The sequence below is a fragment of the Lampetra planeri genome, chromosome 21, assembly GCF_965212315.1.
Source record: "Lampetra planeri chromosome 21, kcLamPlan1.2.h2, whole genome shotgun sequence".
Taxonomy (NCBI): domain Eukaryota; kingdom Metazoa; phylum Chordata; class Hyperoartia; order Petromyzontiformes; family Petromyzontidae; genus Lampetra; species Lampetra planeri.
In genome coordinates, this window is record NC_136127.1 from 11,338,046 (window position 1) to 11,352,015 (window position 13,970).

Sequence of the window (13,970 nt, forward strand, 5' to 3'; positions counted from 1 at the left end):
ATGACCTGTGAATTATGTAAATATTAGCCTTGGTTGCCATGCCAGGTTATGCAATAATGGTTAACGGCAGACGCGTGTAATGCCAGTTTAACACGTGGTAAACTGTATACCAGCTGACATAGGCAGGTAGGATGGAAACATCACAGTCAGTTAAGACTTTACCTGGTTAATAACGTCCTTCCAATGATTGCTCAGTTTGTACCCATCATCTCGGTTGAAGGTGTATCTGTGTTTATATATCTGGATGGCTTCATGAACAAATCGCTGAAGTTAGCCGGTAGGTTTGCAGAGTACCTCCGTCTTGGAAAAATCAATTTCGTGTGAGACCACAGCGTTAAAACAATTGTTCTATTGAATATTTCGGATTTACTGCAATATGCACCCGTCCTTGGACGGGCAAAAAAGCTAGTTCATAATAAATGTTTTCTGGTAAGATCGCGTAAATATAAATGTGTCATAACCCTCCACCACCCAACACAGCCAGTAAGGCTTGTCACGTAAACAACACGTGCAATTTAGTCACTACTTCAGCCCGCCGGTGTGTTGGAGAGAGGGTTACGACACATTTATACGTAGGCAATCTAACCCAAAAACCTTTATGGACGTATGCCACTTATTTACCCAAGATAGCCTCACTGAGTCTCAATACTCTTTTTCAAGAGGGTGCTGCTACATTGGAATGCTTTGCCAACATCATTCAGAAAACCGGAGAACACTCAACCACGCAGATCGAGGAGGCAACACTCCACACAGATGGATTTTATATTGTCCTACGAGGTTGATTGAATCTTCATGACATTTTTTTAAAAATCAGACAAGGCCCTGACGTCACTGTGGTGTCCTTATAATGTTGAATAATGTAATGCGTCACAGCTGTGCATTATAAAGATACGTATACTGCAGTAAAATAATATGGAACAAAGGCTGATTAACAGGGAGAGATGCGCGTATGGTTAACTCATTTCTTTAGACACTGCTTTTTGTTATTACACGCTTTTATTTAACTCACTCTGTCTGTTGTCGTATCCTCTAATCTTGTAACTCAATTTTAACCCACTTCCCAAAGTGGTATCGACTGCAAACTTCGTATACTTGTCATACTGATGACAATACTATATTCTATCATTAAAAATAAAATACATATTAAACCATCTTTTGTATGTTATGTTTCGGCTTGGGTCGAATTGTCCACGCTCAACTAACGTTGGCTGTAAATCACCACGGTCACTAACGTTATGGCAAGCTTCGGGCCACTTCATAGGAGTCGTGGAGTTTTGCCATTACGAGTACGGTACATTTCATTAAAGCGTGTTTTTAAAAAAGTATTTTTAAATATTACTTATTGATGTTAAGTTTGTCGTCCCTCCCGCAGCGCGCTTGGCTACGTACGGTGCGAAAAAAGTTCAACAGACGTACAGAACACACACAACAGTTAGATCCATAAGAAACATGGGACACGTCACGGCGAGAATTTATGTTGGCCAGTGGTCAAGAATAAATGACGGGGGGCGACAACCACGGAATAGAACGCGCCCAAGATCCGGACGTACCCATCGAGGAGATGGAGCAGCAAAAAAGAAACAGCTGATGTCGCTACGTTTGGATTGTTGTGTCGCAGAACCGTGAGAGGTGGTGACGGCTTGTCAAGGAATGTCTTCCTCCAGCAGTTGATTGATCACGACACACAACAGGAAGAGAGAGGGTGGGGAGGTGTTCATAATTTCACACGAAATTTTTATTTTGGAAAAAAATAACCGAGAAAATCATTGGGGATGATGGGGGCGGGGTATTGGGCTCGAAATCGGCTGGCACAGACCACGGGACTGTGTAAACACTCTCACACACACACTACTCTCCCCATCATCTCCTTACACCTTGACACAAACACGCAGGACCCCCACCCCCCCGGACACATTTCAACGACTCACGTATGTACACGTGTAGCTTTAAGACTCCCCAAAATGCAACGTATGCCCTTGTATATATACACAACAACGCTGCCCCCCCCTCCCCACACTTCCACAAACCTACTCTGACAAGCGTGAAGTATGGTAAAAAAAACACATGCCCGTCATGCGGCGTAGCACTCATCCAGCAGTGAATTGATGACAATGGCTGGAATTTATTTTTGTTACAAGCCAAGCTCGACGTAGACCCGCTGCCGCAGGTGATATAGGCTGCTACGTTGTGGGCAGCAGAGGGCAGTGCATCGAATTCCACTGTTGGTTTGTACTCAGCTCCCATGGGCGATGCTCTCCCCATACGCCTTTAAACGAGCTCCCACTGACCAGCAAGCATTAAGTATGACCAATATAAGCACCCACCTCCCCTCCCACACGACCCATCCTTGCGTGGGGAGGCCTTCATCCAGCAGTGGATTGATTTTTTTTGTTTTAAAGGACTGTACAGTAATACGTTCTGCGCTAAAAGCTCGTAGAGAGAGAATAAGAAACGCAACATACTGCACACACAACAGTATACAGTACTGTAGTATCGCAAATACAGTACACGAATGTGTATAGTACACATATGGGTGGGCGACTCAAACCAATCAATCGACACTGGAGAGGGGGTCGATAAAATAAACACATTTTTATCATCGTAGTGGTTGTCCAAATGTGTCAGATTCCCGCCATTGGAATGTGGAATTTCCATACATTTAAGACCAACAAGAGATGCATTGGGTGCAGAGCGGTGGCGCAGTGATTAGCGTCACTCCCCGATGTACTCCGCAACATAAGTCCCGAACCATCAGTGTCGAAGTCGACATCTGAACTGGATCAGAGCCGTCAAACCACCTCGGCCCTTTAAACCAAATCAGCCCTTTATTGACCAGCCCGGCAAAGTATAAAGTCAATCCCCACGATCGACACGGCGTAAACATTTAACTCATCCAGCAGTGGATGGGCAAGGGGCTGTCGATATACAACACGTGTACGATACAAACTTGCCGGGGTAATCAAACATTGCAATCGACACCAGGCGTCACAAACACCCAACTTTTAACTCTTGCTCAACGCTACGTCAACAAATTACCGTATTCTCAGGATTATCGAACATCTCTAGGAATACAAATTTAAGATGCGTCCCAAACGTTGTGTCCCCGTTCTCACGAGTGAAATTACAAATCGAATTAAACACAAGTGATGGTGGTGGATGAGTGGCAAGTACGTCTTATAATCGAGAGAAAACGGCAGAAGCCATCCACGTCTCTTGCTCAATTGGCACATGTTTTAAGATATTTTAACCCCCCGACCCCGAAGCGCGACCTCAAATGTTGTATTCAAACAAGAAAATGTATAAATGGTCATTCTCACGACTTTTTGACCACCCCCCCACACCGCCGCCGCCGCCGCCGCCGCCGCCAACTATCCGCACGCGTGCGTAACGAAAATAGAAAACATTACGACGAAACATTACGACGAAAACAAAGACACGCGTTCGTTTTAGGATTGCGACACTCCCGCCCCCAAATGTTCGTCCATCCCGTGGCTTCTGATCATCCATCCCGTGGCTTCTGATCACCTCCCCCCCCCCACAGAATCCCCAGGTCACCCTCACCACAAGGGGCGGTCACACAATGACCCAATGCCCTCTTGACCCACTGCCTCCACGAGTCCAGTGACCTTTTTTTCTGGCAGAAACTTGATCGGTCCATCGTCTCGTGTCTCGTCGCTCAGCAGCTGCGGGATGGTGGTGTTCGTGTTGGTGGCATCAACGGTTTTGGCCACGATGACATCTCGATCTTGACCCATTGACCCATTGACCCCAACCCACGAACTACGCCATCTGGGCCTCTGTACCGAGTCCCGCCGTTGCCGTGAGCTGCACCAGCAACTCGTGTTGCCGGTTGAGTTTCGCGTTGTCGGCTCGCAGTCTCTGCAGTTCGTTCTCCAGCTGCACGATGCGATGGACTTCCGATGACCCCTGCTGGGTCCAGCAGGTGACGACCTGCCCATGGGGCAAGGTCGAGCCGCTGGTGCTGGGACCCCCGTGTCCACCACCATCGTCTCGTCCAGCGGCGAGGTCTGCACCGCCTCCAAGATGCTCTGCGTGGCCGTCACTTCTACGGACACCGCTTGCTTCTGCTCCACTGGCGACATCTCGCTGAAGACCACCACCTCCATCAACACCACCACCTCCATCAACACCACCATCGCCTCCATCAACACCACCACCATCGCCACCATCACCACCACCAGGGGCCTCCTCTCCATTCCCAGCTCCTCTGCCATCACGATCGCCACCACTGCCGTGACCTCCTCCATCAATACCACCCTCCCCGCCTTCGTCTTCTTCCCCTCCCTCTCCACCACCACCTCCTCCCCCTCCATCCTGCACGCCCTCCATACGCAGCCTCAGCAGCGCGTTCTCCTCCTGCAGACGCGAGAGGCATTTCTCCAGCTCCAGGTACTCCTGCAGCAGCTCGCGTTTGCTCATCGCGTTCAGGCTCTCGGTGTGGTATCTCTCATACGTCTCGAAGAAATCCCTCAGCAAGAAGTCACCACCACCACCACCACCACCTCCTCCTCCTCCGTCCGAGGCTCCGCTGTGGGGAGCGTCGTCCCCACCTGCCCAGGTGCCTCCACCCTCGTCCCCAGAGCAGCCGTCGCCGTCACTGCTGCTGCTGCTGCCAAGGACAGCGGCGGGTGCCTCTCCCGAACTTTCATCTTCCGTCTTGCAAGACGACGAGTTGCGGCGGCGTCGACGGCGATGGTAGCCACCGTGGTGGTGGTGGTGGTGCCCGCGGCAGCTGGGCGGCGGCTTGAGGTCTGGCTCTCCGAGGTCGTGCTCCTCCATGAGGAACTGCGTGGTGTTGTAGGGGGCCACGGGGAAGCCCTTCGCCTCCATCTCGGCGCGGATGCGTGCGGCGCGACGCGCGTCTCTCTCCTCGAGTTGTCGCTTCTCGTCCCACGACAGCTTCGTGAAGGGCTTCCAGCGGCGTGCGCGCTTCTGCCTCGACGGTCTCCGGCGGTGTCGCTTGCCACCACCGCCTCCTCGACCCTGCTGCTGATGATTCTGCTGCTGATGATGCTTGGGTCCGGAATCCCGTCCAAAGTCTTGACCTTGGATTTCCAGCGGATTGGAGTCCACGGTGTGGGGATGCTGCTGCTGATGCTGCTGGTCATGTTCAAATTCCTGCTGCTCCTGCGTTTCGCTTTGCTTGTGGCGATGCTCAAGCCGCTGCTGCTGATGAGGATGTTGAAGTGCACGTCGTTTGATCTGCTGACCATCTTCCAACGGATGCTGCCGTTGCTGGGACCTGTTCTTTAAATTCCTGGCCTCCACGTGCCGTCCGTCAACAACGATCGCCTGCACGGCTTGCAGCCCAGACTCGCCCCCTGCTGCTGCCGCTGCTGCTGCTGTTACCGCTGTTACCGTCGCCGTTACGGTGGCGCCTACCGAGGCTCCCATTGCCCGGTGCCCCGAGGGCGCTTTGCCGCTGGGGCAATGCGCATCCTCCTCTCGCCACGGAGCCGCTCGGCCGGGCGAACAAGCGTCGCCCATGACGGGCGGTTTTTGCTCGGGTCCGAGGCGTTTGTTTACAAAATGTCAAATCGGGGGACGAGCAAAGCGGTGGGTGCGTGGGGGATTGTTGTTGTGAGGGAGCTTTGGGAACGAGCGCAGCCACGCTGAGCAACCCGAGGCGTGGCGGGTGGACACGCCTTCTGAGGGCGGCGCTGCGGACGGGGTCCTTTTATAGGCGAGCTCTGTATCCATCCGCTGCCTGCTCACTTTGGCGCAGTCCATTTGCACTCAATGCGCGGGGGGGGATTCTGCGAGATGGTTTCGGCGTTTGCAGCGGAGCGTTAACGGAAAAGTCGGCGCGTACCAACTGGCCTCAGTGATGTGGGGGGGGGGGTGTCAAAGTTGATTCACAGTGTGAATTGATGCTGCGTTGGTACCTTTCAACCGTCTAGTCGGGTAAACAAAGTTCACCAAATGTCTCATCACCCCAGCGCAGCGTGAGCGGAGTGTGGTCAGAAACATAAATATGGGATGACCGAAAAAAACATTCATCCAGCAGTTGATTTGGGAATTTTTAATGTAAAAAAAATATGACAGTACCATCTTCTTAGGCTTTTTCGGTAAAGTCACGTAGGTAAAAAATATAAATAAAATTAATAGAAGTAATAATATAAATAAAATAATAAATCACGACGTTTCGGAGACAACACAAGTCTCCGTCATCAGGTGGGACCGACACAGCTAAAATTACTGAATCAAGTGAGGAAAAATTCCAAAAGACCAGCCCTTAAATACAAGCTCAGTACCGTCGTTTGGCCTGGTCTACCCGCTGGTGGATGAGGGCCTTCTCACGCCGTTCTAAACCGGCCACGGTGCGGCGATGCCACAATCCGTCTGTAGGACCAGCACGTGATTTAGTTTGTGTTTCAGTAGCAGTCTTCCAAAGTTTATTTTGGTTTGACGAGATTATCTGAGTGCTTTCACATCCGCGGTGGGCGTCTCCCTCCTTGGCTGCCATTCCGTGGCTAGTCTCGTCCAGGGGCCCATCAATCCTCTACCCCATCAACACGTACCCCATCAACACGTACCCCATCAACACCCACCCCATCAACACCCACCCCATCAACACCCACCCCATCAACACCTACCCCATCAACACCTACCCCATCAACACCCACCCCATCAACACCCACCCCATCAACACCCACCCCATCAACACCTACCCCATCAACACCCACCCCATCAACACCTACCCCATCAACACCCTCCCCATCAACACCCACCCCATCAACACCTACCCCATCAATCCCCTTCCCCATCAACACCTACTCCATCAACACCCTCCCCATCAACACCCACCCCATCAACACCCACCCCATCAACACCCACCCCATCAACACCCACCCCATCAACACCCACCCCATCAATCCCCTTCCCCATCAACACCCACCCCAGCAACACCCACCCCATCAACACCTACCCCATCAACACCCACCCCATCAACACCCACCCCATCAACACCCACCCCATCAACACCCACCCCATCAACACCCACCCCATCAATCCCCTTCCCCATCAACACCCACCCCATCAACACCCACCCCATCAACACCTACCCCATCAACACCTACCTCATCAACACCAATCATCTCCCTCTCCCATGCTTCTTTGCGCACTCGTCACGTTCATTCTCTTATCAAGAGTCCACGTTTTCGACCCACGTGGCATAGCAGGTGTAGTGGTGGTATTGACGTGCGCCGACTGTGACAGTGATGGATCACGGGGCGGCGCGGGGTGCGGGGTTGGGCACGCGTTGTGGGCGTGGTGTGGACGCGCGCGCCGGGAGTGACAGATGACGAGGCGGCGCGGAGTGAGTGGTGGGGCACGATGAGATGTGGGAAAAGAGGATCGTAGCCGGCACCCGGTGATTGGTCGAATAAGTGGGTGCTCGCAGCGACGTCCGCAGGTGGGGTATAAAGGGGGACGCGCGAGAGCACTCGGGGAGAGTGACCCAGTTGAAGACCCGAAGACGGAGCTGAAGACCTAGTGAAGCCGAGTAGCTCAGTGGCGTTAGTCGCCGAGTAGCTAAGTGGATGTTGGTCATCCGAGTAGCTCAGTGGGCGTTAGTCGCCAAGTAGCTAAGTGGGTGTTTGTCACCCGAGTACTAAGTGGATGTTGGTCATCCGAGTAGCTCAGTGGCGTTAGTCGCCAAGTAGCTAAGAGGATGTTGGTCATCCGAGTAGCTCAGTGGGCGTTAGTCGCCAAGTAGCTAAGTGGGTGTTTGTCACCCGAGTACTAAGTGGATGTTGGTCATCCGAGTAACTCAGTGGGCGTTAGTCGCCAAGTAGCTAAGTGGGTGTTTGTCACCCGAGTACTAAGTGGATGTTGGTCATCCGAGTAACTCAGTGGCGTTAGTCGCCAAGTAGCGAAGTGGGTGTTTGTCACCCGAGATACAAAGTAGGTGTTAGTCACCTGTAACCAAGTTTGATAAAATAAAGAGTGTGTTACCCGTGAAGTCGTCTCCCGTGGAGTTACTACATTACAACTGGCGTCAGAAGTAAACCTGTCTTCAAGAAGTATGGACACAAGGAAGACTACCCGTACCCACGAGCGAGGTCGGGATGACGACTGCGTACCGGGGACACCGACCTCGGGAGTAGAGGACGAGGAGTTGCCGCCGATGCAGCACTTCGCGGTGATGGCCGACGCTCCGCTTGCCTCCGACACCGGCCTCCAGGACGCGCACGCCCGCTTGGCGGAGTTGCTACTCGCCGCCGCCGCTGTCTTGGCCGACATCTCCGTTCCGGCGAGCGGAAAAACGGCTGCGGGGGTCGTGGAGGAAGCGACGGTGGAGGATTCCCGCCAAAGGGCGCTTCGCGCCAAAAGCCTGGAAGTTGCCGCCGTTTTTGGGGGGCCGCCACCGATTGGCGGGAAAGACGGATGCCACGTGGCCGGAGACCTCCGCGCAGCGCAGCCCACGTCATCGGCGCGCGCCGGAGCCCTCCATTTTGCGCCTGACAACCGAGCCGACATTTTACACAACTCCAGCGGAGCGCGGGAAAATCTCTCCGACGTCGACGACGATCGGGTCCTCCAGCAAAGATTGCCCGCGCTGTCGGCGTTCAAGGCGGATGGGGGCGACTGGGGAGCCTTCCAACGAAGGTTCCTCGCTCATCAGGAGATGTCGGGGTGGTCCGACACCACTGCCCTGCGTGCGTTGCCAGCGATGCTTGACGACGACGCGCTTGCAGCCTTCACATCTGCTGCAAGGTCGTCCCGCTCTACGCTCCAGGCCGCACTACACCTGATGGCGAAGGTGTTCGGGCCGCCCTCCACGTGCCGCCACCAGTTCTACGATCGGCGGAAGGTGGCTGGGGAAACGACGCTAGCCTACCGCACGGCACTGCTCGCCTTGGCGGACGCGGCTTTTCCCCGCATGGATAAGGAGGGGAAGGACGCCATGGTGACGGAGCAGCTGCTGGTGTTGGCCCACGAGTTGGGGGTCCCCATCAACGTGGCAGACGAGATGGAGATCTGCTCCCTGGCGATCGCCACGAGCATTCACGCATACGAGGTCCTCAAACGCAAGCCGGGGGTCGTCTGCAAATGGCCGGGGAATGCGGCACTGGCCGCCACGATCGCCGAACCTCAGCCAGCTGCGGTGCAGGAGCGGGCCTTCGCTGCACCGTGTCCGGGGGAGTGGAGAACGGGAGGTCGTTCGCCCACACGTTCGCCCCGCAAGCTGGAGCAACCGAAACCTACGACGTCCGTCGTCTGCTACAACTGCGGCCTTCGGGGTCACGTCGCAGCCGGGTGCCGGGCCCCGCGTCCGCGCATCGCAGGACCACGTCGGGACGACGACCAGGGCCACAAGTCGTCCCAACAAAACCCGGTGCCTCGGGCTTGACGGCTGCTGACCATCGAGAGCCTGAACCCCGGGGCACGCACGAGTCCTCGATGCCTGGCCGATGTCTTCCTGAACCGCCGGCACCACCGGACGTTCAACCGCGTCTGGTGCCGTACGACGGACCGGCAAGGCGGACTCGGGCTAGGTCTCAACAATTTTCATGAGGACGGGTTTTGGTTGTGCTCTACACCGAGCTCGCCCGGTGTTCCCCTCTGCCGGGATAATGTCCCGTTGTAGGGACGCTCGGAAGAAATGGGGACACTGCACGAGTCGAAAGAAAAAAAAAAAATTTCCATTTATTTTTTTTGTATACACATTGCTATTGTCACTCGCCGGTTTGTATATATTGTTCTGTTGTCGCGGTGGCATTGGTTGAGGGTTGCGGATGGTGGTGTTCGCGTCGTGTTGTGTTGTTAGCTTAGTTGTTGTTCTTGTTGTTGTGTTGTGTTACGGGGCACACTGGGAGGGTTTGTAATTTTTGTAGCAGCCGGGGCGGCTGCGAGCTATGTGGTAGGGGGTGATGTAGTGGTGGTATTGACGTGCGCCGACTGTGACAGTGATGGATCACGGGGCGGCGCGGGGTGCGGGGTTGGGCACGCGTTGTGGGCGTGGTGTGGACGCGCGCGCCGGGAGTGACAGATGACGAGGCGGCGCGGAGTGAGTGGTGGGGCACGATGAGATGTGGGAAAAGAGGATCGTAGCCGGCACCCGGTGATTGGTCAAATAAGTGGGTGCTCGCAGCGACGTCCGCAGGTGGGGTATAAAGGGGGACGCGCGAGAGCACTCGGGGAGAGTGACCCAGTTGAAGACCCGAAGACGGAGCTGAAGACCTAGTGAAGCCGAGTAGCTCAGTGGCGTTAGTCGCCGAGTAGCTAAGTGGATGTTGGTCATCCGAGTAGCTCAGTGGCGTTAGTCGCCGAGTAGCTAAGTGGATGTTGGTCATCCGAGTAGCTCAGTGGGCGTTAGTCGCCAAGTAGCTAAGTGGGTGTTTGTCACCCGAGTACTAAGTGGATGTTGGTCATCCGAGTAGCTCAGTGGCGTTAGTCGCCAAGTAGCTAAGAGGATGTTGGTCATCCGAGTAGCTCAGTGGGCGTTAGTCGCCAAGTAGCTAAGTGGGTGTTTGTCACCCGAGTACTAAGTGGATGTTGGTCATCCGAGTAACTCAGTGGGCGTTAGTCGCCAAGTAGCTAAGTGGGTGTTTGTCACCCGAGTACTAAGTGGATGTTGGTCATCCGAGTAACTCAGTGGCGTTAGTCGCCAAGTAGCGAAGTGGGTGTTTGTCACCCGAGATACAAAGTAGGTGTTAGTCACCTGTAACCAAGTTTGATAAAATAAAGAGTGTGTTACCCGTGAAGTCGTCTCCCGTGGAGTTACTACATTACACAGGCAATATATAATGCACGTACAGGGTGGTCCCGATGTCTTGTGACTCCCACAATTAATTAACGCCTACAATTATTTCACCCATTTTTAAATATACTTGAAATAAATGTTACGTTTGAGATAATTAAATGGGGGGGGGGGGGGGGTCACAATACATCTGGACCACTCTGTACACTGATTGAAAACTTTCTGCCGATCGACAAAGCCAGTGCATCGCCCACCCATGTACACCCATGTGCATCATACACCGATGTACACCGCGATGTGGCACAGAGGCGGAATGATGTAATTAAGAACCTGGCCCATTGTGTCAACTACCGCGCCGGGAGGTCGAACGGAGGCGACTTCCTCTGGAATAGAAATTCTAAACGTTGCTACCCGCTCCAGCACGGCACTCCTCGAAGCCGCCCGTGATGATGATAAACACATTGTCCTGCGGAGGGAGCTGGTAGGAACGTTGGGTTGCTCGGTCAATGGACAGGGTCAACGGCGGCGTGGTGTATTCCGCAAATATGCCCGACTGTGAGGGCGGGCACAAGCCGGCGTGAGTAGGTTAAACGTTGAGTTTTATAAGGGCACCACGGGGTGACCAGCCCCTCCCCACCCCCCCCCACCCAGCCCCACCGTCCCCACCCCCACCCAGCCCCACCCCTCCCACCCCCCACCTAGCCCCACCCTCCCTACCCAGTCCCACCCTCCCCACCCAGCCGCTCCCCACCCAGCCCCACCCTCCCCACCCAGCCCCTCCCTGCACGACGGACGGACGGACGGACACAATAATCCCCTGTGGGCTGGTGGAACCAGAGGTTCCTACCAGTATAAGAGAGTAGAAAGCTCTCTCCCTTTACCCAGAGAAGCCTCGCCGAGTCTTAAAGACTCCAATCATTCGAGAGTCGTGCTATTAAATCAACATGGTAAACACACACACAGATAAAGATGTCTGTTAAACTCTAAAGAACAATTACGTTCAACAGTTCCAGCGTCGACTTGTTAAAGCGAACGCTGGGCCGGTGCTAACACCCTTTTCACAGCCCCGAGACAATGGTGGAAACTCCACATTACCGTGACGGGGCCGAGTCCTGTGAACATACAGCTGCTTGACTTGGCACACACTGAAACCATAGTTTGTGTGTGAATAGTGATGGTTAATATGGGGTGGGGGCGGGGGGGGGTTGGAGGGGGGATGGGGGGGATGCACGTTAGCCCCCCCCCCCCCACGTCTTGGGAGCCATTCCCTGACCACTGGGGTCGCTCCAGGGACGTTGCCTCTCCACGCCGTCGCTGTTGTGAATAGTGGAACTACTTCTACACGCGGAAGGATTTGGGAGAGTCCATACAGCCTTAGGGTTGAGGCGGGGTGGTTGGGTGGTAGGGGGAGTTGAAGGAGGTGGTGGAGATTTGCTGTCTGTAAAAAAACAAACTAAAGTTGCAATTACACGAATGACAAATTTCACCGCTTAAAAGTAGAAATAGCGACAACATGGGTTCAGTTCTGCTAATTTTCTTAAATTGTGTTCACGCCCGAAAAGCAACCAAGAAATATTAAAAAAACCACAACTGTCAAGCAAAACACTTGCGCGTTGCCTCTGTCTCGCTTTCTTGGCGGGGGTCGCTGTTTTCACTTGGCCGCGTTGACCACGGCTTTGGATTTGGGTGGCGAGAACCTGCACCGTAATTCTCCGAGCAAACGCGCCACGAGCTCGCAAGTTGCAACCACCGAGTCGCAGCTGAGCTGTCAATCACGGGGCGACACGCACGCTGCTGCTGCTGCTGGCAAGATGTGAGTCGCCAAGTACCGTCTCTTCTCCGGATTCTAAGACTGAATCCCCCCCCCTCTCCTGTGTGATGGGCTGACACGGTGGCTAGGAGATGTTGACTATCTCGCCTGGTATACAGGAGGCTGTGGGTTCGTTTCCGACCCTGACGCCTGCTGTATATTTGGAGTTTGCGTGTCTCTCTATCTCATCATCATTATCATCACGGTGGCTAGGAGATGTTGACTACCTCGCCTGGTGTACAGGAGGCTGTGGGTTCGATCCCTACCCTGACGCCTGCTGTATATTTGAAGTTTGCGTGTCTCTCTATCTCATCATCATCATCACGGTGGCTAGGAGATGTTGACTACCTCGCCTGGTATACAGGAGGTTGTGGGTTCGATCCCTTTCCCTGACGCCTGCTGCTGTGTATTTGGAGTTTGCGTGTCTCTCATCATCATCATCGTGGCTAAGAGATGTTAACTACCTCGCCTGGTATGGAGGAGGTTGTGGGTTCGTTCCCTACCCTAACGCCTGCCGTATATTTGGAGTTTGCGTGTATCTCTCATCATCATCACGGTGGCTATGAGATGTTAACTACCTCACCTGGTATACAGGAAGTTGTGGGTTCGTTCCCGAAACTGACGCCTGCTGCTGTATATTTGATAGGTTGCGTGTCTCTCTCCCCGTGGTCGCGTGGATTTTTCTCCGGGTCCTCCGGGTTTTCCGTCCACGTTTAAAGTCAACATCACGCGTTTAGAGTAATTTGGCTGATATAAATGTCCACGTGGCGATAAGCCACTAAGTTCAGCGATCATTTGTGTCCAAGTCGTTTCTGAAAAAGAGCGACATCGCTGAGTGGGCCTTAACCTGGGTAAAATATAAAATAGAAACCAGAATTTTTATAATTTATTGACACTGGTCGTCACTGCAAAGGCGCGAATTACTTTCCCAAGGGTCTTATAGAATACGGTCGCAGTGTAAACGCACTGATCAATCGTTGATCTATTCCCGTGCTAGGCTCACGCGTGCGTTGAAGCGCGTGGGTAGGAATCGATGCTTTTAAAAAAAATGGAATCATCTTCAGTAGCCTCTCCCCAAGCCACCACCACCACCTCTAGCGATCCACATTCCATCTCGTGTACATCATACAACTTGGAACAACGATGACGACCATTTATGTAAACAACTCATAGCAAGACACCACAACAATCATCACGACAATCACAAACCATGCCAACAAAGACAAAGATTCCCCTTGTAGCCTTAACAGACTGTTGGGGCAAGTGCTGTTAGCGAGCACCTATGAAGACCGGAACGGCACACGAGGGGGTGGGTGGTCAACACCACGCCCGAACGCCTTTGTCTCCCCAGTGGCGATGTTTACGCACCGCACCAGGTACTCATTTGAGGCTGAGTCGACGTAGGGGAGGCCCAGGACCGGTTCAGATCATCGT

The 13,970-nt window shown here is 53.6% G+C and overlaps 1 protein-coding gene across 1 annotated transcript; it reads right to left on the reverse strand.

Moving 5' to 3' along the window:
- Window positions 1-1,717: 1,717 nt before the first annotated feature.
- LOC144724797 (uncharacterized) lies at window positions 1,718-5,508 on the reverse strand. The gene has a single exon (XM_078604184.1). It carries the CDS (start codon window positions 5,506-5,508, stop codon window positions 3,781-3,783), a length of 1,728 nt encoding a protein of 575 aa, XP_078460310.1. The 3' UTR covers window positions 1,718-3,780.
- Window positions 5,509-13,970: the final 8,462 nt, after the last annotated feature.